Below are 22,853 nucleotides of genomic sequence, written 5' to 3'. Positions count from 1 at the left end.
GGTGAAGGGAAAACACACAGACGCAAGAAGAAATCTCGCCTATCTTTTCCCTGGATTCTGCCAGCTCCTCCCCCCCGCGCGCAGGGCTGCATTCGATCAAATCCTTCAACTGGGACCACTTCGCCGAATCGCACTTTTTAACACTGCAGAATAATTGGACGCGCCACAACTTGCGAGGAGTTCTGTTGCTTAACATCAATAACAGTCACAAAGGGAAGAGAAGAAGAGAGTAAAAAAGGACTTGTATCCAGACTGAGCATCTTTCTCACTATGGAGAGGGGGGTCAGAATTTGCCCTATCTGGCACACTAGCGTTTTTTGGTTTCTGCTTTTGATAATTATATCTTTCTTTCTAGCGGTTAAATCAGAGATAACTTGCAGATCATGTCAGCGGGGAGATAAGGGGCGTATTAAGGAATTACTGCTTAAAACGGACACACGAGAATTCGCAACAGGGTACGGAGGGGAAGTTATTGGAAATGGAGCCGGGGCAACTGCTCCACCGAGTTTAAATTCTGCAAGTGCCGAAACTCGACCGCTTGAATGCGCATCTGGGTCTGATGAATGCATCCAGGGGAAATACATCTACTCAAGGCGAAAACGGAATACTGACATGCTCCTCCATTCCAAGACCGCACTACTTGGTGGAGGAATGCACTACGGTAGTGGTAAACAGAGAGAATTCACCCGGCGCGGTGAGTACAAAGTTTCCAACCTCAAAATGAACGTTCATGCAGGCAAGACAGATGTCGGGAAGGCTCGCGAAGATTTAATTCCCGGCATCTCACACAAGCACCGAGTTCGTAGGAACAGCCCGAGAGCTAATATTGGGGATGATAAAGTGAAGTCCTCCGGATCACCCCAAAGAAGGGAGACGCTGCCTCTGAGTTACTCGCGAGAGGGCATCACCTCACCGGCTGGGCGCAGCAGAGTGACACGGTCCGAATTGCGATGGAGCACCGAGGACAGGAGAGCGGCCAGTTCGAGGCAGGACGAACTCAAACTCACCAGTTCAACCTTCGCATTGACCGGAGATTCCGCTCACAACCAAGCCATGGTGCACTGGTCTGGGCAAAATAGCAGTGTAAGTGAATACTTGTTCAGTGGTTTTAAAATAATATTTGGTCTATGTGCGAATTCATGCAGCGCATCAATGGAGAGAAAATGTAGCCATCAGTTTGACTTTGGTGAAATTGCCAATAACTTAGGCCTACTAAAGGTGTATGTGTGTGCGTGCGTGCGTGCGTCCGTGTGTGCGTGCGTGTGATGTAGCGCGCATAGAGTGTGGGATTGGCAGGATTCATTCCGAGGCAACAGTGTGCGTGCTGTTCATCCCCAGTATAATTGCCAAAGCCTATTCGACATGCATCTCTTTTGTTGTTAAGTGATATCATCAAGTGATTGAACAATCATCTGAACAAATCATGGCAAAGACACTCACAGACAGTTAACACAATCACCTCAGCATTTGCGTATCCGAGACAGTTTCCCCATGCGTTTCAGAGTGAATCTGTCTGACCCAATTCCTCATTACCCACACTTAGTCCTGTCTGTAACGAAACTGATTTCATTTCAACACATCACCAGCTCTCATGCCCCCAGTTAGTCATGGCAGAAATGAGGTCCCCCATGCCTCCAGGTGTTTCTGAGGTGGCTTGAAAAACCAACTTCCAAAGTTTGACCTTATACACTTGAGGTGGGGGATATCAAATACACCAAAATGTATGACCTATTTCTTCTGTTGAGTAGTTAAATAGTCATTCTAGTCTCTTGTCAAGGGTTTCCAAATACACAGTGGTGCACATTTTTGTTCCTACCCAGCGCTAACACACTCTACTCTATTCTACCCCGTGTAGCTCAGTTGGTAGAGCATGGCGTTTGCAACGCCAGGGTTGTGGGTTCGATTCCCACGGGGGGCCAGTATGAAAATGTATGCACTCACTAACTGTAAGTCGCTCTGGATAAGAGCGTCTGCTAAATGACTAAAATGTCAAATGTAAATGTACTTAACTCTACTGTACTGAACCCTACTCTATACTGTACTGAACCCTACTCTATACTGTACTTAACCCTACTCTATACTGTACTGAACTCTACTGTACTGAACCCTACTCTATACTGTACTGTACTGAACTATACTGTAGTGTAATGAACTCTACTGTGCTGAACTTTGATGTCCAAACTTGTGAAACGTAGACATCTATGATTGGTTCAGATTTTGTCTGGTCTGGATCAACCATATTTGGTCTTATTTGGGGGAAGAGCTCATAAACATACAGTGAGGGAAAAAAGTATTTGATCCCCTGCTGATTTTGTAAGTTTGCCCACTGACAAAGACATGATCAGTCTATAATTTTAATGGTAGGTTTATTTGAACAGTGAGAGACAGAATAACAACACGAAAATCCAGAAAAACGCATGTCAAAAATGTTATAAATTGATTTGCATTTTAATGAGGGAAATAAGTATTTGACCCCTCTGCAAAACATGACTTAGTACTTGGTGGCAAAACCCTTTTTGGCAATCACAGAGGTCAGACGTTTCTTGTAGTTGGCTACCAGGTTTGCACACATCTCAGAAGGGATTTTGTCCCACTCCTCTTTGCAGATATTCTCCAAGTCATTAAGGTTTCGAGCCTGATGTTTGGCAACTCGAACCTTCAGCTCCCTCCACAGATTTTCTATGGTATTAAGGTCTGGAGATTGGCTAGGCCACTCCAGGACATTAATGTGCTTCTTCTTGAGCCACTCCTTTGTTGCCTTGGCCGTGTGTTTTGGGTCATTATCCTGCTGGAATACCCATCCACGACCCATTTTCAATGCCCTGGCTGAGGGAAGGAGGTTCTCACCCAAGATTTGACGGTACATGGCCCCGTCCATCGTCCCTTTGATGCGGTGAAGTTGTCCTGTCCCCTTAACAGAAAAACACCCCTAAAGCATAATGTTTCCACCTCCATGTTTGACGGTGGGGATGGTGTTCTTGGGGTCATAGGCAGCATTCCTCCTCCTCCAAACACGGCGAGTTGAGTTGATGCGAAAGAGCTCCATTTTGGTCTCATCTGACCACAACACTTTCACCCAGATCTCCTCTGAATCATTCAGATGTTCATTGGCAAACTTCAGACGGCCCTGCATATGTGCTTTCTTGAGCAGGGGGACCTTGCGGGCGCTGCAGGATTTCAGTCCTTGACGGCGTAGTGTGTTAGCAATTGTTTTCGTGGTCACTATGGTCCCAGCTGCCTTGAGATCATTGACAAGATCCTCCCGTGTAGTTCTGGGCTGATTCCTCACCGTTCTCATGATCATTGCAACTCCACGAGGTGAGATCTTGCATGGAGCCCCAGGCCAAGGGAGATTGACAGTTCTTTTGTGTTTCTTCCATATTGCGAATAATCGCACCAACTGTTGTCACCTTCTCACCAAACTGCTTGGCGATGGTCTTGTAGCCCAATCCAGCCTTGTATAGGTCTACAATCTTGTCCCTGACATCCTTGGAGAGCTCTTTGGTCTTGGCCATGGTGGAGAGTTTGGAATCTGATTTATTGATTGCTTCTGTGGGCAGGTGTCTTTTATACAGGTAACAAGCTGAGATTAGAAGCACTCCCTTTAAGAGTGTGCTCCTAATCTCAGCTCGTTACCTGTATAAAAGACACCTGGGAGCCAGAAATCTTTCTGATTGAGAGGGGGTCAAATACTTATTTCCCTCATTAAAATGCAAATCAATTTATAACATTTTTGACATGCGTTTTTCTGGATTTTGTTTTTGTTATTCTGTCTCTCACTGTTCAAATAAACCTACCATTAAAATGATAGACTGATCATTTCTTTGTCAGTGGGCAAACGTACAAAATCAGCAGGGGATCAAATACTTTTTTCCCTCACTGTAATAGCCAGTATGTAGAGTAATACCCAAATTTGCAAAGGAGGATACTGCATATTATACCTTTGTGTACCTATTTACGATACATCACCAGGAAGAGAATGACATTCGTAGCCATAATTATGCATTTCTGTGTAGTACAGATCAGGGACCCATGATGATATTCCGTTACCGTAATTCCGTTACCGGGTATAAATTCAAGTCAATGTGTCATGTCATAGCTGACACCCCATTCTTTCTGCAGACATCGTTGAATCTTAATTCAGAGCAGCATTTACGATTTCTTTGGAAAATGTGGACACAAAAAAAACGATGGGAGATTTTACCAAAATTCTGTTACCAAAACGTTGCATCTGCACAGTTCATCCAGTAAATGTGTTTTTGCAAAATGTTCAGTGTAAATTGTTAAAAGTAGTCCTTGTGCATAGAGTTGAATGGTTTGTTAAACTTTGAAATTAATGTTTTTTGTTTGACATACATTTTCATAGAAAAATCTGATTCTGTTACCATGGAATTGCCCAGCATCATCACCACCATATAGCCACACGGAACCTGTGCTATTTTGTGATATGAATAGATTGGGTTCTAATTGTGTGCAACTGTAAAACAATTCCCCCCTCTCTTTTCACTTGTGACGCAAGCAACTTTCTAATGAGCAAGAATAGGTCCCCTGCATTAAATATGTAGAGTTGTTGCTGTATGCAGAAATAGATAGAGCCTCTTAGATTTTTCCCATCTGAGCACAAGTGCAAATAAACAGATGAGTTGACGATGCGTCATGGAGCAGAAATGGAAGTGTCTGTCTTTGTGTCGTTATATGGGATGTGTGCTGCTGCTGCTGCTGTATATCTAACCTATTGGGCATTTACATAGTTCAGGGGATTAATGATCCCATATGCTGTGTGTGTGTGCCAGATTAGAATATGAAGGAATGTGCCTTCTCATAATAGCCCAAGAGACAGTGGTGGATTAAGTGATGGAGGGATGGAGGCATGCAGTAGAAGAGATGGGAGGTCTGGGTCTCTCTCTCTCTCTCTCTCTCTCTCTCTCTCTCTCTCTCTCTCTCTCTCTCTCTCTCTCTCTCTCTCTCTCTCTCTCTCTCTCTCTCTCTCTCTCTCTGTGTGTATTAAATACTGTATGATTTTACATGTAGATGATGGATGATTCATCTGATCATATCCAGTAAGATAAAAAAAAATGAAAAAAGTTTTCTATCTAGTTCAATTATGGAAATGTCTGTGTCAAAAAGCAGTTGATATAATTTGTGCATTCTGATCATTGTTAGGAGAGACGTTGGGACAGGCTTGGGATTTTAAATCTCATGGAAAGGTTACAGCAAAACGCCGGAGTCCCATCGGGGGATATGTGGCAATGGCATATTGCTTGCATGCACATAAAAGTGTGTCAGGAGACTGCATATTTACATTATTGAAATGTCAGGGCATTAAGTACTTTGCTTGTCACTCAAGATAACAAGTTGCAGCCTGACATAATCAATCCATGTAACAAGTTTACTCCGCAGCTTTGGACTGCCTCGGAAGATGTAGAATGTGCCCACATGCATCATGGGTGTTAATATGGATTGAGTGGTATGGAAGTCAACTGCCCAATCCTGAATCGACCCCTAAGCCAATCGCCTTACGCACTTGTGGAGATCTGATAGGTTAAGTGTACGTTTTAACCATATTGCTTACACCAATCAAATCCTCTCGGATCTTCACAAGTGCATAGGGTGTAGGGCTTAGGGGTCCATTTGACATTGGGCCAACATAGCGTTGAAGCTTCATCCTTGAATTCATTTTGCCACAGTACTCCTCAGTATCGGATATTGCTCAGAAACGTCTTCACTTTAGTCATAGCAGATCTGGGTTTAAATAGTATTTGTTTTCTGTCAAATACTTCAACTGTGCTTGATTGAGCTTGCCTGGCGCAATGGAACCAATGGAATAGTCCCAAAAGTGCCAACCCCGCCCATCTAGGACTCCATGAACCCAGGTCTGAGTCATAAAAACAGAATCAATAGAACCAGAACCAAAGCCAGACTTGAACCAATCCAGGAGCCATACTCAGATTCCATTTTCCCAGTTGAGGCAGTTCTTTCTAGAGTCTTTGACAACTCAAGACAATGACAAAACCCTTACTGAAAATGAAACGAGTTCTTAGCCACACAATGATCAAACATACTTCGAAACAAAAGCGTTTGTCAGAGAAGTTTCTTCTTGAGCTGAAAAGAAGTAGAAAATCAAACGTTTTTGTAGCCAATTAGTGAGTGAGTTGATCACATATAGTTTGTAGTGAAGTGTGTTGTGAGAAACCAGCTCACACCAGCTGTCTCGGTTTGACGACGGTCTCACTCTGGCTGTTCCTATGTGTTGAGGGAATCTATTTATGGTTCTGTACAGCAGTCGTCTCGTACAGCAGTGGTGGCACATTTACAGCAAAAAAAAGAGAAACAGTCCTCTTTCAAACTAACATCTCTGATGTTTTTCTACCTCATCAAATATTCCATAATTTGCTTGTTTTCCAACAATTTGACGGTGTCAATGGGTCCCGCTTGTAGTAGTGGCCACGACGTAGCTAGTCATGTTAAACCAAGCAAATTTACAACCTGTTATCCAAGATGGCTGAAAATCAAACAGGCAATTTAAATGATGCTAAACTGACAGACCCACACAATCAGGGCCACTGCAGTTAAACAAGAGAATACAACCATTCAAATGTACTATTACATATTCATTGGCCCTGCCAGAAATGGTCAGAGAGGAGTTTGTGTTTGCTGTTGCTATTTCTTTCCATTCATTTGGCACTTTATTATTATCCTGCACCACCAACTGTGCTGTTCCTGTATTCCCACTCCTCACACCCCAACTCCCATGTACAAAACAGTGAGTCACAGAGTTATATCACTTGAATACGAACAACAATAACAGCAGCCTAACAAAGGCGCAGTGCAATCCACTCTTTCAATTATCCCCCGAAGAAAGTAGTCATAGAAACACATTTACTTGCATTGCAATGGGATTCCCTCCGAACTACAGTGGCTAAGGGGCTAATGATAGTACTGAGCAACTGGTAAATATCTGGTCATATTCTATAACATATACAAATATTTGTCATACTGTGCTACATTCAACAGTTGAATTTGGTGGTTGTGGTACACACTAATAAACAGATGAGTTGACGATGCGTCATGGAGCGGAAATGGAAGTGTCTGTCTTTGTGTCGTTATATGGGATGTGTGCTGCTGCTGCTGTATATCTAACCTATTGGGCATTTACATAGTTCAGGGGATTCATGATCCCATATGCTGTGTGTGTGTGCCAGATTGGAATATGAAGGAATGTGCCTTCTCATAATAGCCCAAGAGACAGTGGTGGATTAAGTGATGGAGGGATGGAGTCATGCAGGTAAATATCTGGTCATATTCTATAACAGATACAAATATTTGTCATACTTTGCTACATTCAACAGTTGAATTTGGTGGTTGTGGTACACACTAATATTCAGTCGTGTAGACAGACATACTATCTTGTGATAACTACTGTATCAATGCCATATGATTGGCCTACTATCTTACTAGAGAACACTTCCCAAGCTCTGTCCCCCCCCCCCCCCACCACCACCCACCCCTGGTAGGAGAGTTAACTCTGATGTCTGTCTGGGATAATTGAGCCGCAGGTATGTGCTGGGTCAGGCACTGATCTGGCGGCGGGCCTGCGGAGGCCGTCACAGTGCACTAACCAGCGTTTATTTACCGGTCTGGCTAACACAGCCCTCCCTCGTTTGCCTGTAAACAAAACCCCCCATGCCCAGTTTTGCTCTTCGCTTCTCGCTTTTCTTTCTCAGACAACTCCCAGAGGAATTATTCACAAATAATAAAGACTGCCTGAGTTGGAAAGCTAAACAAAATCTAGTAGCGATATTGAAAGCGTCAGCTTTCCTTTTTGTTATAGAGCCCCAGACTCTGCATACATGGACAAATAATAAAACAAAGTTTGTAAGTAATGTACCTGGGTAGCACTCTAATCCCACCATCGGAGGCCTCAGGAGTGCACACTTCATTTCAGTAAGTGCCCTTCCCCTGTCTCCCACCCTCCTCCACTTGCACTCACTGTTGGATCCTGTCTCAATCATATTTTCTTTCACGTTTGCTTGCCCTGGACAATATTCCAGGTCCGTATAGTGTTAAGTGTAGTAGATTAGTAATTTACCAATAGAGATTGAATCAAGTAAAAGCCAACTGGTAGATGTTGCTTGCTGAGAGCTTGGGTGTAAATAGATGTGGTTCAATTTCAAGGTTTATCAGTGTAATTATATGTTCTTTCCAGTGGATTGTAGGTGAAATAATTGTGTTTTACATGCATGGTTTGGTGTCAAGATGTTGGACAGCAGGGATGGGAAGCCATTGGAGCACGTTACTGCTGTAAAATAAAATATACTTATCTATCTTATCTGTCGTTAACTATACAATATATTATTTAATTCAAACCCATTCATTTTTAATATGTTTATAGATTTTATAGTGTTGATAATAGATAAGAAAGTATTTTATCAACCACAAAGTGCCAATTTGTTTGCGCTAGCCAATTCAGCTGAAATGAACAACAAAACATGTGTCATATTCCTTTTTGAAAGTACTCCTAGTTTACCTTTTGACAAATGTTGATTCATTTGGATAACTAACTCGCACTCAAATAACAGTCAGTGGTGCAGTCATACAAGTGCTAATTCTCCCTCTCATCACATCACACATCTGGATGGATTCCCTCTCCATAATATCCAGTGACACATCACATACCAGGCAGGTGGTTGTGGTAATGGCATATTATCCTCCCACCACTCTTCTGGTTCCCCTCTCCTGCTGAGTGGTGGCATTATTTAAAGCCATCTCATGCGCACACGCATGCACACAGAGGCACACATACACACACACACACTGAGGCAGACGGCGATGGACATGATGATGGGAGTGATGGTGATTGAGGAGATGGCTGCCTGGCTGAGTGTGTGTTGGTGTGTGTTTGTGTGTGCTGTGTGGGAGAGAGGAGAGGTGTGCTTAGCAGGGCCATGCCATTAGAGGTACATTGAAGCGTGGTGCAAAGGCCTGGCTTCAAGGTGGAACACGATCATGGATCAGGTTCTGTGAGAATTCATCACTGTTTGGATATATATGATTTATGTATATACTGAAGAGTATGCAGACGTCTGAGGATGACTCAAATATGGAAGGGGTTTATAAGAATGACTGAATAATGAATCAGGTTTTTCCTTCTGCAGGTGTTTCAGGAAAAGGCTAAATTACTTGTCAATGAGTAGGAAATAGTAATATGTATATATGTTGTGATGGGTGTTATGGTTGGTGTCATGCATCAGCTTAGACTACTTTAAAACAGAAACCCTTTTGACTTCCGGTAGAAAAGTTATCATGTGTTCACAAGTTATCATGTGTTCACATGTGGATACTGTTGATGTCCACACCTGCTTCAAAACTGCAAAAAGGCACGGAAAATATGAATAATTGGTGGCATCATATTCTTACAATTACTTGAGTAGGGAAGCAGAAAATGCATTTTGTGTATCTCAAGTGGTTGATTTCCTTGATTGCCATGTTATTGAGTTGATTATCTTCTGTGTACTTTCGTCTCTGCTCTCCATATGGAATAGAATGGGCCCAGTGCAGAGTTTTCATATTAGATCAGTTTTGTCAGATGTAATATTTCTCATTTCAGATTTGATTGTAACTGTTGAGTTTCACATTCAAGGCCTAGCCACTTTGGCTGTGAATTGAACCACTCATGTTCATAGCGCCAGTAAGTGGAGTTTGTCCTTTAACCAGACCTGAACAGAAATAGTAGAGGTTACAACTTCCAGTAGGAGGATGGTTGAATATCGGGACCGTTCATACCACACATCGTGCTAATCCCATTGAAATGTTGGACATTTGACACAGTATGAGGAACATTTGATACATCAAGCCACATTTCCACGTCTATCTTGCTAATCACATCGAAATATTGAACGTTTTATACATCCATCTAACAACATTTCCCCCGGTTGCGAGATAAGGCATTTGAACGTCAGCTTTGTAAGCAATCCACGGCAACAGCTGCATGAATCCAAATCTGATCATTATGCCCCTTCAGTAAACAGCTACAGCGAGATCGAGACGGATGAAAAATACAAGATGAACGTTTATTGAATAGGTTGTGTTGCAACACACAGAGAGGCAACACACTCCTCCTGACACATAGGCCCTGCATCAAGATGCCAGAATGAGTTCAGCGTTCAGCTGCCCTGTTCGTCTTCTTCTCTCTCCTCTTAATCTCAGGCACATAGGAATGAATTGGGATGAATCGCTGTGCACAGAGTGTATCCACATTAGTAGTTTCCTCGGAGCTCGTAGCAGCTCGTGTCCCCTTTAGCCATTCAGATTGACAAGGATGATTGTTGGCAGCTATTGAAAGACAGTCGGAGGTCCTCTTTAGGCAGCCAGACAGTCCCATCTAGGCCCATCTCCGCACTGATCAGGTGCAGAATTGTATGTGGCACAAATTGAATCCCAGGCAATCTGTAACCCAGAGGAGTACGGCTGAAAGCGAAGATAAAAATGATTTTTTTTTCAATGGAGAAATGCTGGGGAGGCAGACGGGGTGAAAGAGATGAGGTGGGATGAGATGACTGGCTCCAGTCTATTGATCAGGTCCAGAGTTAGCAAGGAGACAGAGACAGGGGAGGAGGGGGGAATGGTAACCCAGCCCCAAAAAATGTAGAATGGCGTTTGCTCTCCTTAGGAACCATCAGCCGACATGTGTTTCTCTTTTCAATAAGCGGCTGGTTATGTCTGGCGCCGTCTAGGGGCACAGCGACAAAATCAAACTCGAGATAAACCTTGTTTTTGCCCCACTTACGCTCTCAAAAACCGACATACAAGGGACGTTCAGATTCAAAACCAAAAAACGAATGGCAAAGTTCTCTGTTCTCCTTTTCTTTTACTACCACACCCACTGGAGGTAGTTTTAATAGATTACAATGGATGACCTAGAGGAGTGCTTTACCAGATGGCATTACTGTGCATTAACGTCTATACGTTCCCTTCTTTACGTGATTTGGCTCTGTATCAGCTTCTGCTCAGAGCTTCTTTTTAATCGTGGGCTGAGAAATGACAATGCTATTATAGAGAACATATATTCTGTTTCTTTTTTTCACCCTATTTTTATATCGCACTGGTTAATTAAGTCCAGACAATATTTCTCCAGCTAAACTGAAGGCCGTGTGTGTGTGTGTGTGTGTGTGTTTGAGAGAGAGACAGAGAGAGAGAAACATCGATAGATAGAGTGAGAGGGGTAGATAGAAAGATGGAGAGTGAGAGAAAGAGGGATGGAGATGGACAGAGAGCGAGAGAAGGGAGTGAGAGAGAGAGATGGCCCCTCTGGGGAAGGCCAGAAAGTCTAATCAATCTTACATGTGTAATTGACATTCCCCCTAGATGTTATTAAACATGCAGCTCGCTGTTGCCCAGGACAAACTGAGAATTCTAGCTGCCCGCTTCCGCCGCTACCTGCCGACAACCACCTGACAACATTAAACAACTGGAAAAAGGTTTACCACAATGGTGTGGTTGCACACAAAATGGGTAGAGTTCCTGCTATTGGTTACAGGATTTACTACAGTACAATACTGGATTGTGTCATGAATAAAGCCAGATAGAAAAAAGGAACAGAAAAGAAACTAAGAATTAACTTGTTAATTTAGATAAGATCTCTGCTCTTAAAGTGAAGAGGAGTAGTGAATATGCATAAGTAGAATCAACAAGTTAACATGATGATTTATCTGTAGAATTAACCTTTTAGTGAACAGATTCAACTCAATCTTCTATGGTATGTAAATTACATCCTGTTAGATGAAAAAGCACATCAGCTATACCTGGCACGCATTGGTGACTGTTCACACTCTACCGATCATTTCAGTGTATATTCCCTTGGCAACATACATATTGGACTAACTACTTACAATTTCAGTGTATTCCCTTGAGAATACTGCAGATTGGACTGTGAAAAACTAACCCTTTCAGCTGTCTTTTCGTGAACCTGTAAGGGCTCAATTCTTCCCTCGGTAGCTTTAGATATTCTAGTCAGGTGAGCGGTGGCCCTATTAGCAGATTGAATAGAGAGGTATTAATATTAAATGAGGATTTATGGAAGAAAAAAACCTTCCCTAGAATGCAACATCAAACAGCTGTGAGTGTGGAGAGGAAGGGCCCCCCTGTCTTGAAAAGGCGAGAGACATATCAAAGGCAGGTGTGAATTAATATGTTAAATAAATAATGTCCAGAAAATGTTCATTCCTTTGAATCTCTAAGCTGGCGCGCTCATATGAAAATATACATAACTTTGAGGCACAAAAACAAACCGATGTGTAATCTCGTTGTTTACACAGTAAGATGATGTTTGTTCAGTAAATTAGTTTGGCATGTTTTTTTTTGTGTGAGAAATCTGATACTGACTGGGCTTTTAAAGTTCTTTTTTTAGCGTTCTGATATGTGCCTCGGACCGGTTCCCACCCGATTTGGTAGATTTGGAAACCGGACTGACATTTTGGTTCTGTCTTTGAAGTAAGGAATGGTTTGGATGCGACTGCCGGAGATAAGGCTGGTGGTTTTGGCGACTCCCATCTGTGTGAAACCTCATTGAAAGACACGTCAGAGACGGATGATACTACCTGCCACATCTGCCTGCCACAACTACCCGCATCCAAATGCATTTACCTCAACAGGGCTCATCACTGCCGAATTACCGTGTAGCCTTCAGATGAAGCTTTGATCGGGCCGCTCTCAATGTCGCAGCTCCCGGAGCCAACCGTCAACCAGCCATCCGGTCATCAGTCTCCATTAGCTGCCACCAAAGTGACTGTTTTGACACCACACATAGGCTAGGCTACAGTAGAGGCATCCTGGCTGGACTTCATCTTTATTCTCATAGACTAGAGACTGGCTGTGGATGTCCGTTTCTCTTGTTGTTGTTTTTCAGTCTTTTGTCTAATGTGTGTAATTGGGTCGTAGGTGTTCAGTGGCTTTGAATCCCATCACCATGGGCTAATCACCATCATCCACCAACCTCACTGTCATCCTCATTTACCAGATCTGATTTCCTGCATCTAAACGTTGTCACATATTAAATGTGCCTAGAATATAGTTGCATTAAAAGGGATGCTTTTTGGTGTGTAATTTCTATGTAAAGTAGTGGAGGGGGAGAGTGGGAGTGCAGGTGGCGGTTGATTGATAGTGTCTGACTACAGCGGGGCTTAGCTCATTAGTATTTTGGGGCTTTCGATTGGTGCGCCAGGAAACAGGGGCTTAATTCATTCATCCACTCAGCAGCGATATGCTCCTGGGGTTCACTGGGCCTAAATAAAGGTTTCTACCATTCAGACAGCAATGAATTCTCAGCACTCTTCATTGACATGGAGTTCAAAAGAAATCACCCAAGACTAGATAAAACGTCTGGCAGTCTTGGTCAATTTAGTTCTGTCTCTGTGTATTACCCCTTTCATACTTCTTTGTACTGCCAAGATGCTCCAGATAGATGGGAAAGACTAGAGAGACCGAGGATATGGATATCTACCTTCACTCTTTCCCAAAGACCTTCATGGAGGAAGCTTGAGTGAGTCCTCTTGCGAGATTAGGTGATACTGTATTAGATTATTTTAGCATGAGTTGCGATAGAGAAGGCACATTTTCAACCTGCCAGATAGGGGCTCATGGGAGCGCTGGTGGTGCGACACTGTATTACCTCCCAACTGCCTCCAACTCTAGGATCTAAAGGAGTTTGTTTGTACATTCCATTATTAATTAATCAGTAATTTATTAATTATACATAAGTGTTTTTTTCTAAAGCAGGTGGGCCTTTTGATATTTAAATTATGTTTTTTAACGGGGTCCGGCCTTTATTTTGATTAAGGAAAAACAACATCAATCAAATTCAATCAATCAAATGTATTTATAAAGCCCTTTTTACATCAGCAGATGTCACAAAGAAACCTAGCCTAAAACCCCAAACAGCAAGCAATGCATAATAAAATAATGTGCTTGACCAAACATCTGGAGTGTTTCTTTGTTTGGTACTCGGGGTGAGTGCTTCAGTCACTACAGTGCCTTACAAAAGTATTCATCCCCCTTGGCATTTTTCCTATTTTGTTGCATTACAACCTGTAATTTTAAATGGATTTTTATTTGGATTTCATGTAATGGACATACACAGTGAAATGAAAAAAATAACTTGTTTCAAAACATTATAACGAATAAATACCGGAAAAGTGGTGCGTGCATTTGTATTCACCCCCTTTGCTATGAAGCCCCTAAATAAGATCTGGTGCAACCAATTACCTTCAGAAGTCACATAATTAGTTAAATAAAGTCCACATGTGTGCAATCTAAGTGTCACATGATCTGTCACATGATCTCAGTATATACAGTGGGGAGAACAAGTATTTGATACACTGCCGATTTTGCAGGTTTTCCTACTTACAAAGCATGTAGAGGTCTGTACTTTTTTATCATAGGTACACTTCAACTGTGAGAGATGGAATCTAAAAAATCCAGAAAATCACATTGTATGATTTTTAAGTAATTAATTTGCATTTTATTGCGTGACATAAGTATTTGATACATCAGAAAAGCAGAACTTAATATTTGGTACAGAAACCTTTGTTTGCAATTACAGAGATCATACGTTTCCTGTAGGTCTTGACCAGGTTTGTACACACTGCAGCAGGGATTTTGGCCCACTCCTCCATACAGATCCTTCAGGTTTCGGGGCTGTCGCTGGGCAATATGGACTTTCAGCTCCCTCCCAATTTTCTATTGGGTTCAGGTCTCGAGACTGTCTAGGCCACTCCAGGACCTTGAGATGCTTCTTATGGAGCCACTCCTTAGTTGCCCTGGCTGTGTGTTTTGGGTCGTTGTCATGCTGGAAGACCCAGCCACGACCCATCTTCAATGCTCTTTCTGAGGGAAGGAGGTTGTTGGCCAAGATCTCGCGATACATGGCCCCATCCATCCTCCCCTCAATACGGTGCAGTCGTCCTGTCCCCTTTGCAGAAAAGCATCCCCAAAGAATGATGTTTCCATCTCCATGCTTCACGGTTGGGATGGTGTTCTTGGGGTTGTACTCATCCTTCTTCTTCCTCCAAACACAGCGAGTGGAGTTTAGACCAAAAAGCTATATTTTTGTCTCATCAGACCACATGACCTTCTCCCATTCCTCCTCTGGATCATCCAGATGGTCATTGGCAAACTTCAGACGGGCCTGGACATGCACTGGCTTGAGCAGGGGGACCTTGTGTGCGCTGCAAGAGAGGGCCGCCCACCAAAACTCACGGACCAGGCAAGGAGGGCATTAATCAGAGAGGCAACAAAGAGACCAAAGATAACCCTGAAGGAGCTGCAAAGCTCCACAGCGGCGATTGGAGTAAAATAAGCAAACACGTTTGGTGTTCGCCAAAAGCCATGTGGGAGACTCCCCAAACATATGGAAGAAGGGACTCTGGTCAGATGAGACTCAAATTGAGCTTTTTGGCCATCAAGGAAAACGCTATGTCTGGCGCGAACCCAACACCTCTCATCACCCCGAGAACACCATCCCCACAGTGAATCATGGTGGTGGCAGCATCATGCTGTGGGGATGTTTTTCATCGGCAGGGACTGGGAAACTGGTCAGAATTGAAGGATGGATGGATTGCGCTAAATACAGGGAAACCTGTTTCAGTCTTCCAGAGATTTGAGACGGGGACAGAGGTTTACCTTCCAGCAGGACAATTACCCTAAGCATACTGCTAAAGCAACACTCGAGTGGTTTAAGGGGAAACATTTAAATGTCTTGGATTGGCCTAGTCAAAGCTTAGACTTCAAGATTTGCTGTACACCAGCGGAACCCATCCAACTTGAAGGAGCTGGAGCAGTTTTGCCTTGAAGAATGGGCAACAATCCCAGTGGCTAGATGTGCCAAGCGTACAGAGACATACCCCAAGAGACTTGCAGGAGGGGAGGGGAGGGGGGGGGGGGGGGATAGTTATGCACGCTCAAGTTTTCTGTTTTTTGGTCTTATTTCTTGTTTGTTTCACACACAAAAACAAATTTGCATCTTCAAAGTGGTAGGCATGTTGTGTAAATCAAATGATACAAACCCCCTAATAATCCATTTTAATTCCAGGTTGTAAGGCAACAAAATAGAAATAATGCCAAGGGGGTGAATACTTTCTCAAGCCACTGTACGTCTTTTTTAGGATGTTTAAGAGGCAAAACCAGACCAATATTTTCAGTCATTTCAACAATATACATCACCAAGTCTGTTTCATCCCCTTTCTTACTTATCTGAAGACTGGATCAATTTACACAGCCACTGTATTATAAAACCTTATTGCTATTCACCTTTGTAATATAATCATGGTAATTCCAAGTCATTTTCTAATTTTAGCAGTTAAAGAAGATTACATCCATTTTCATTTAATTCTATAAAAGCAGACTAACTGAACCATAATCACCCTCATCTGTCATTTTGTAATTTTCACTTTGACAACTGTTTAAGATGTTTTTTCACACACCGCTAATTAACATCTACTTTTTAATCAAGTAATTATCTAATTAGTGGAACTTTTGAATCGAACTTAAAAGCCTGTGCTAGCAGACAATAAACCATAATGATTACTTCTAACACACAATATGATTATCACTTAGGTCTTTGTAAATGAAATCACTCCTACACATACAATGGTCCATTCATAGGCTGTCCATTCAACACCATTCAATGCTTTCAATTCCAACTTTTATGTGGTATTCCCCTTTAACAGAGGCATATGTACACCTGAGACCAGTAGGAAGTCAACTTTGACCTTTCCTCTCCGCTTGGTACCCTTCCAGTCAGAGATGGTGCCATGCTGGGTTGTGCCATCCAAATCAAAGTGGACTCTTTCCTCCTCTGGCGGCCTGCCAGATCCTACTATGCCAGGTTTGACAGGTGCTCATGGCCCCGATGCAGGGACCCAAGGCAGGTAGCCCTCCCCAGTCCCCAGGCCAGATGGCCCAACCCTGGGGCTACGTCACCGAGACCTCCCCCTGGGGCCGTCGGCCACTGTCCACTGGTCATCACCACCAGGGGTGCCAAGAAAACCTATTACCATCCCCTTTTAAATTTAAATCGGAGAGATCAAAGAATCAAGAAACTGAGCTTTTAGTGAACTTAGGTAACACATGGTGCCTCAGAGTAGAGTCACTTTCCTAGCGCTGCTCTTCCCATGTCTGATACCCTGCCCACTGTGATTTAGAAAGGGCAATCAAGGCGGATTTCATCTTGAGATTACTTTGCTGTTAACATTAAAGCATATCATCGTAGGATAGCATGGCAGAGGACTCTTTTAGGCTTTAAACATACTGTACCAGCAGTGCTTGATTGCAAGTAAATCAATCCACGGACAATCAAATAGAAAAAATACTATACCATGCAGAGGATGGCGAGAGGAGCTCAAAGCATAACCGTCCAGTCTTTCCACATAACGCACACATCCCTCCAGGCTTGTCCAAGGTCAAGGTCGGTTGGCAGAACTGACTGTGCAAGCATATCTATTCACTTCATATCTGTAAAAACCTCGACTGGTTGTCTCATGCGAAATAACCCAGGGTCTGCAGAGCTGTTGCCTACAATGTTATCTCTTTGGATGAAGAGATTTGTGGATGTGGATAACAAGTTTAAAATGGTGTTTATACAAATGCAGATGATTCCCCAAGACGATAAGTGCTGTGTTTGAACAATACAGGGGGACGCAATCCCACAAACAACACGCTTTTGTGGATGTTCAATGTGATTCTGAATAATTATTTGACTACCAAACCATTTGCACAAAGACAAAAGATTAAATTGAATTTAATCAATTATGCTGACATACAAAAATATAAATGCACATGCAATAATTTCAATTTTCCCCACTAAAGGGCTTTATTACAGACAGAAATACTCCTCAGTTTCATCAGCTGTCCGGTGGCTGGTCTCAGACGATCCCGCAGATGAAGAAGCCGGATGTGGAGGTCCTTGGCTGGCTTACACGTGGTCTGCGGTTTTTAGTCCGGTTGGATGTACTGCCAAATTCTCTAAAATGACATTGGTAAAGAAATGAACATTCAATTCTCTGGCAACAGCTCTGGTGGACATTCCTGCAGTTAGCATGCCAATTGCACACTCCCTCAAAACTAGAGACATCTGTGGTGTTGTGTGACAAAATTGCACATTTTAGAGTGGCCTTTTATTGTCCCCAGCACAAGGTGCACCTGTGTAATGATTATACTCTTTAATCAGCTTCTTGATATGCCGCACCTGTCAGGTGGATGGATTATCTTGGCAAAGGAGAAATGCTCACTAACAGGGATGTAAACAAATTTGTGCACAAACATTTCTGGGATCTTTTATTTCAGCTCATGAAACATAGGACCAACACTTTACATGTTGTGTTTCATATTTTTGTTCAGTATAGTTTGTAGGCTATTGTTTGCACATTCCATTTTGTCATAATTTCCTTTTTAAATTTTGCTGGATAAGCTATGGTATCTCACCAGAGAATAGTACCATCAACTCAACAGCAGTTGTCTATAGGGAATAACGGTAATATTAGAGACCAGTAAAGTAAAGGTACTACTGCAACACACTCTTAGAAAAATTGGTTCCAAAAGGGTTCTTCGGCTGTCCACATAGGATAACCCTTTTTGGGTTCCATGTAAAACCCTCTGGGGAAAGGGTTCTACAAGGAACCCAATATGGTTCTACCTGGAACTAAAAAGGTTATACCTGGAACCAAAAAGGGTTTCTCAAATGGTTCTCCTATGGGGACAGCCGAAGGACCCTTTTAGGTTCTAGATAGCATCTTTTTCTCTAAGATTGTATGGTAGCTCTTGTATTCCTCTGTTGATCAGAGAAATAACAATATTTGCTTTGTGTGTTGGCACCTCAATGCCAGATCTCTCTCCCTCCTTTGCTCTCTCTCCTGTCAGATTTTGACTGAATTGGGTTAGACATGTGAGGCACAAAAACAGAAGCATCACTGATGAAAATGACAATGCATCTGTCATGTTGTTATATTGAGATGTAAAAAAAAAAATACCTTCCAAGCAACAGCAACTTATGTAACCACGGCAAACCACAAACTTATGCGACAGTTGTGTTGCTTACATACAAAAAAGACTGTATATACATTGTGAAAAAAAGTTGAGATCTCTTATAATATGCAAATGTGGTACGCCTATGTTGAAAACTATTTGGCACTTAAAGGGAAAATCCACAAAAAAACTATCTAGAAAATTAAATGCAAAACAGTTTGGGACTGAATCAACAGTAGACTAATGAACAAAAACGGAATTCAAGATTATTTTTGTGAAAGCCCTATGGATATCAATGCCTGATAGTGTGCTGCAGAATAACATATTCAAAGTCTATTCTGTTTGGAGTGGTGGTGTGGCATCTGTATTTGGTATTCAAATTCCTTTCTGACCCACACACCATCATGGATCGTGGTGTCGTGCACAAGGACCTGTCTTGTCTGTCTCCTTGTGCATGCTGGTGAGTAGACAGGGCCTGATTCCTCCTCCATGTTGTCTCTTGTTTCCCTGCCTGCTGCTTCTCCTCCTTCCTGTTTTATCTTTGCCACATGCCTTCCCACCTCCCAGAATAAATGTGACAGCTAGACATCGTGCCAATGTGTAAGATGCCTAAGTTTAACTGCTGAACATGTTCAACTGTTAAACACTGATATTGTTGTTAACTACTGAAAAACACTGATACTCTCTGAATCCTCTCACAGAAAGGTATATGTGAGGAAATAAAAATAAATGGTGCATTTGTAAAAACTGAGCTAATATAATTCAGAAGTTTGACTCCATCTTGAATTTGTGTTTTTATGACTCATGCCAGAGAGGTGATTAGATTGCATCATGATACAGTCTGCTGTACAGCCTAGTTTACTGACTTAGCTAATTTAACCATCCAGATATTTGTTTGTAAACAGGCGAGACATTCGGCCAGCATTTTCATGTGAGATTAAGTTATTGCATTTGATTTACTTCTCACTACTGGAGATTAATTGGAATATTGCGTTAAATATATCTCTAGCAAGGGAGTGTGTGTGTGGGCGTGTTTTTTTTGTGTTGGTGGGATATCTTCCCTTTGTGGTCCTTGAGCATTCACGAAGTCTGGACTTGTTTGAAGTTATCTATTTTTATCTGAGGGAAATTTTTGTTTATGTGTGCGTCGTATGCAAGAGCTTCCTCCACCTGGGACTCTTAAATATTGCTGGTTTGAGCACTTTTACTTTTTAACAAGCACATTTTCAGTTGCTGCAGCTTTTTTTATGCGTCTGTTTCCAGTGCTGCTGAGGTCGTACGAAGCGCTCGTTCGCTCGCGCTGTGTTTCCTAGGTTTTCCCTCTCCTCTCGCTACACCTCTTCATCTGAATAGCTCTGTCCTTAAAACCTGAGTACCTCAGCTTCCCCCAACTCCTATGGCAGGGCCCCGTAGATAGAGAACAGGTATGCTACCTAATGAGATTTCCTCTATCTTTTCCCCCTTGCCCGGGGATCTACGAACCGAAAGCCTGCTTAGTTCAAACGGGTAGCTAACTTATTACCGTATTCCTCAGTCGAAAGACTCCTTCAGATTCACACCTCAAGCAAATTCCCATCATGTTTGATCCGTCAGCCCCGGCTGAATTGATGTGAGGTAAATCAAAGGTGCTGCACTCTGGCAGGATGAAAGGGAGGAGACAAGCTGTGCACCACAAGTCTTCTACTTCGGCTTTCCAAGCTTTTTTTTAATTACTTAGAAATAAAAAATATATAGATTATTGGTTAAGTTTTGGTCGGAACTAACGAAGACATTGGCTCGTTAGAGTGTAGCCCATATAACGTTATGTAATTTTTTGGGGCATCAAGTCCCTGTATGGAGGGTAATTACAGTAGAATAATTGGATACTTTTCCATGACAGGCTAAAAAGTCTACATACATTGATGGCATTGGGATAACACTGATTGGTAACTTCTTATTAGTATCTTGAAGGTGTCATTTTATGGTTGAATTGAGTTAGGCCAGTTTTCCATCCATTTATATGGAATTCTTCAATTGAGCACTTATAATAGGCGCCTAACAAATGGCGAGGTCATCGCCTCTGGATAGCACCTGTCTGAGCTTTGTACTGTACAAGACTTTGACATAGACTTTAACACTTCAACCCCAACGCTCAAAGGATGAATTTTCTGCTCAAGGGATGGATTCTTTTTCCCATCCAGAGGAAATCGAGGAAGTCGTGATTGCCAAACAGATGACGTAACATATTGGGTAATTCTCTGATAAGTCTTTGGCATTCTTTAGTTATTCATGAGGTTGTTATGGCAATAGTATCAGAGACAACGTTAGGATTCGTAGGAGAGAGAGAGAGTGAAGTCTCTGCTAATGGAATCTGCTAATGAATAGAGTGAGGGCAGTCTTTTCATGACCATCAATCATTTAATTGTTAATTTCAATGATTAATGTTGGCTTCAGTTTCATCCACCAGAGTTGCCTGTCTGTTGCTGCACGTATTCTGTTCATAGGATGATTTCAAAGCCTGTGTAACTGGGAAGGGATCCACAGATCGCACTCCAATGCAGTGCTATGTGTTTGGTGGTACATGGACTTACACAGTGACAGAATTAAGATGAACGTATGACCAATGTCGACTAAAGAGGGAATACATTTTTCCATGTACTTCAAGTTTAAGTTTAGCTGGATTCATTAAACATGAGATTGAAAAGTAATACACTATATATACAAAAGTATGTGGACACCCCTTCAAATTAGTGGATTTGGCTATTTCAGCCACACCTGCTGCTGACAAGTGTATAAAATAGAGCACACATTTTACATTTTTACATTTAGCAGATGCTCTTATCCAGAGCGACTTACAGTTAGTGAGTGCATACATTTTTCATACTGGCCCCCTGTCAGAAACGAACCCACAACCCTGGTGTTGCAAGCACCATGCTATACCAACTGAGCTACACGGGGCTAGTTGTTGCAACATGGAGGTTGTAGCACCATTAAGCACACTGCAGATTCTAAGAATACTAAAATAATGGCTTTAAATCAAGTGTACACCTTTTGCTCTATTCCAAGTTCTCTCAAATTCAAGTCTGTCGACACCTGTGTTTTGTCAAGGTGTTTATTACATATTGTCGATCATCGTCATTTCCAACTATGTTTATGTTGTTGGTGGCAAAACGTCAACATTTCATTATATGAACATTGAACGATATATAAATGAGTTGTCATTATTGTACATAAAGCAAGTGGTGGTAAAACCAGTAGCAACAGCCCATTTGTTTATCTTTACTGTATGACTAGGTTTTGTTAGGCATTACACATCCAAAGATGGGGGGATATTGAGTGAATGAATCGCAATCAAACGCATTTAGCCACAAATTGGATGGACATCTGCTCTCCTCGCCTGATTGTTGACACATTTCTGTTGATTTACCCATTTCTCTAAATAGATGTGATAATCAAGCTCAATAGTGTAACTTGGCGAGTTTAGTGTAGTCTTGTTGAGTGTTTTCTATGGTCTTTCCCTCCATAGGGCCATAACTCTCTTTTTAATGTCAGTGTCATCTTTTATTTTGACTCCGACCTGTCAGCAGCCAAGGAAGGAAAGAGGCTGTTTATCACCATCAGTCACTGTGTGTAGGGTGTTATTACATCAAGCAGGTAGAGGGTTCCTATCTCTTTGATATATACGCTATGTGCTGTGCACATTTACAAAGCAAAGCATTGCTTTTATTGAAGTTTCCGGTTACACTTAACATTAGTGTTCTTATTTTGGTGTTGTTATTCATAGGTTCTTGCAATCAGAGGACTAGTTTAGACTATATTAGCTTAGGATAAGAGAAGATAATATATTTTTTAACTTACTC

At 42.1% G+C, this 22,853-nt stretch overlaps 1 protein-coding gene across 1 annotated transcript in view; it reads left to right on the top strand.

Annotated features, from left to right (window-relative positions):
• Positions 1–270: 270 nt before the first annotated feature.
• sorcs1 (sortilin-related VPS10 domain containing receptor 1) overlaps positions 271–22,853 on the top strand; it is a gene marked incomplete at both ends in the record, with an annotated part of 165,105 nt that continues 142,522 nt past the window's right edge. The window contains one exon of the mRNA XM_084163198.1: positions 271–1,083. Coding sequence (XP_084019324.1) covers positions 271–1,083 — 813 coding nt within the window. The remainder of the gene's footprint in view (positions 1,084–22,853) is intronic.

This window comes from Coregonus lavaretus (genome assembly GCF_964263955.1).
Source record: "Coregonus lavaretus genome assembly, chromosome: 6".
NCBI lineage: Eukaryota > Metazoa > Chordata > Actinopteri > Salmoniformes > Salmonidae > Coregonus > Coregonus lavaretus.
This window is presented reverse-complemented; position numbering and strand designations above follow the sequence as displayed.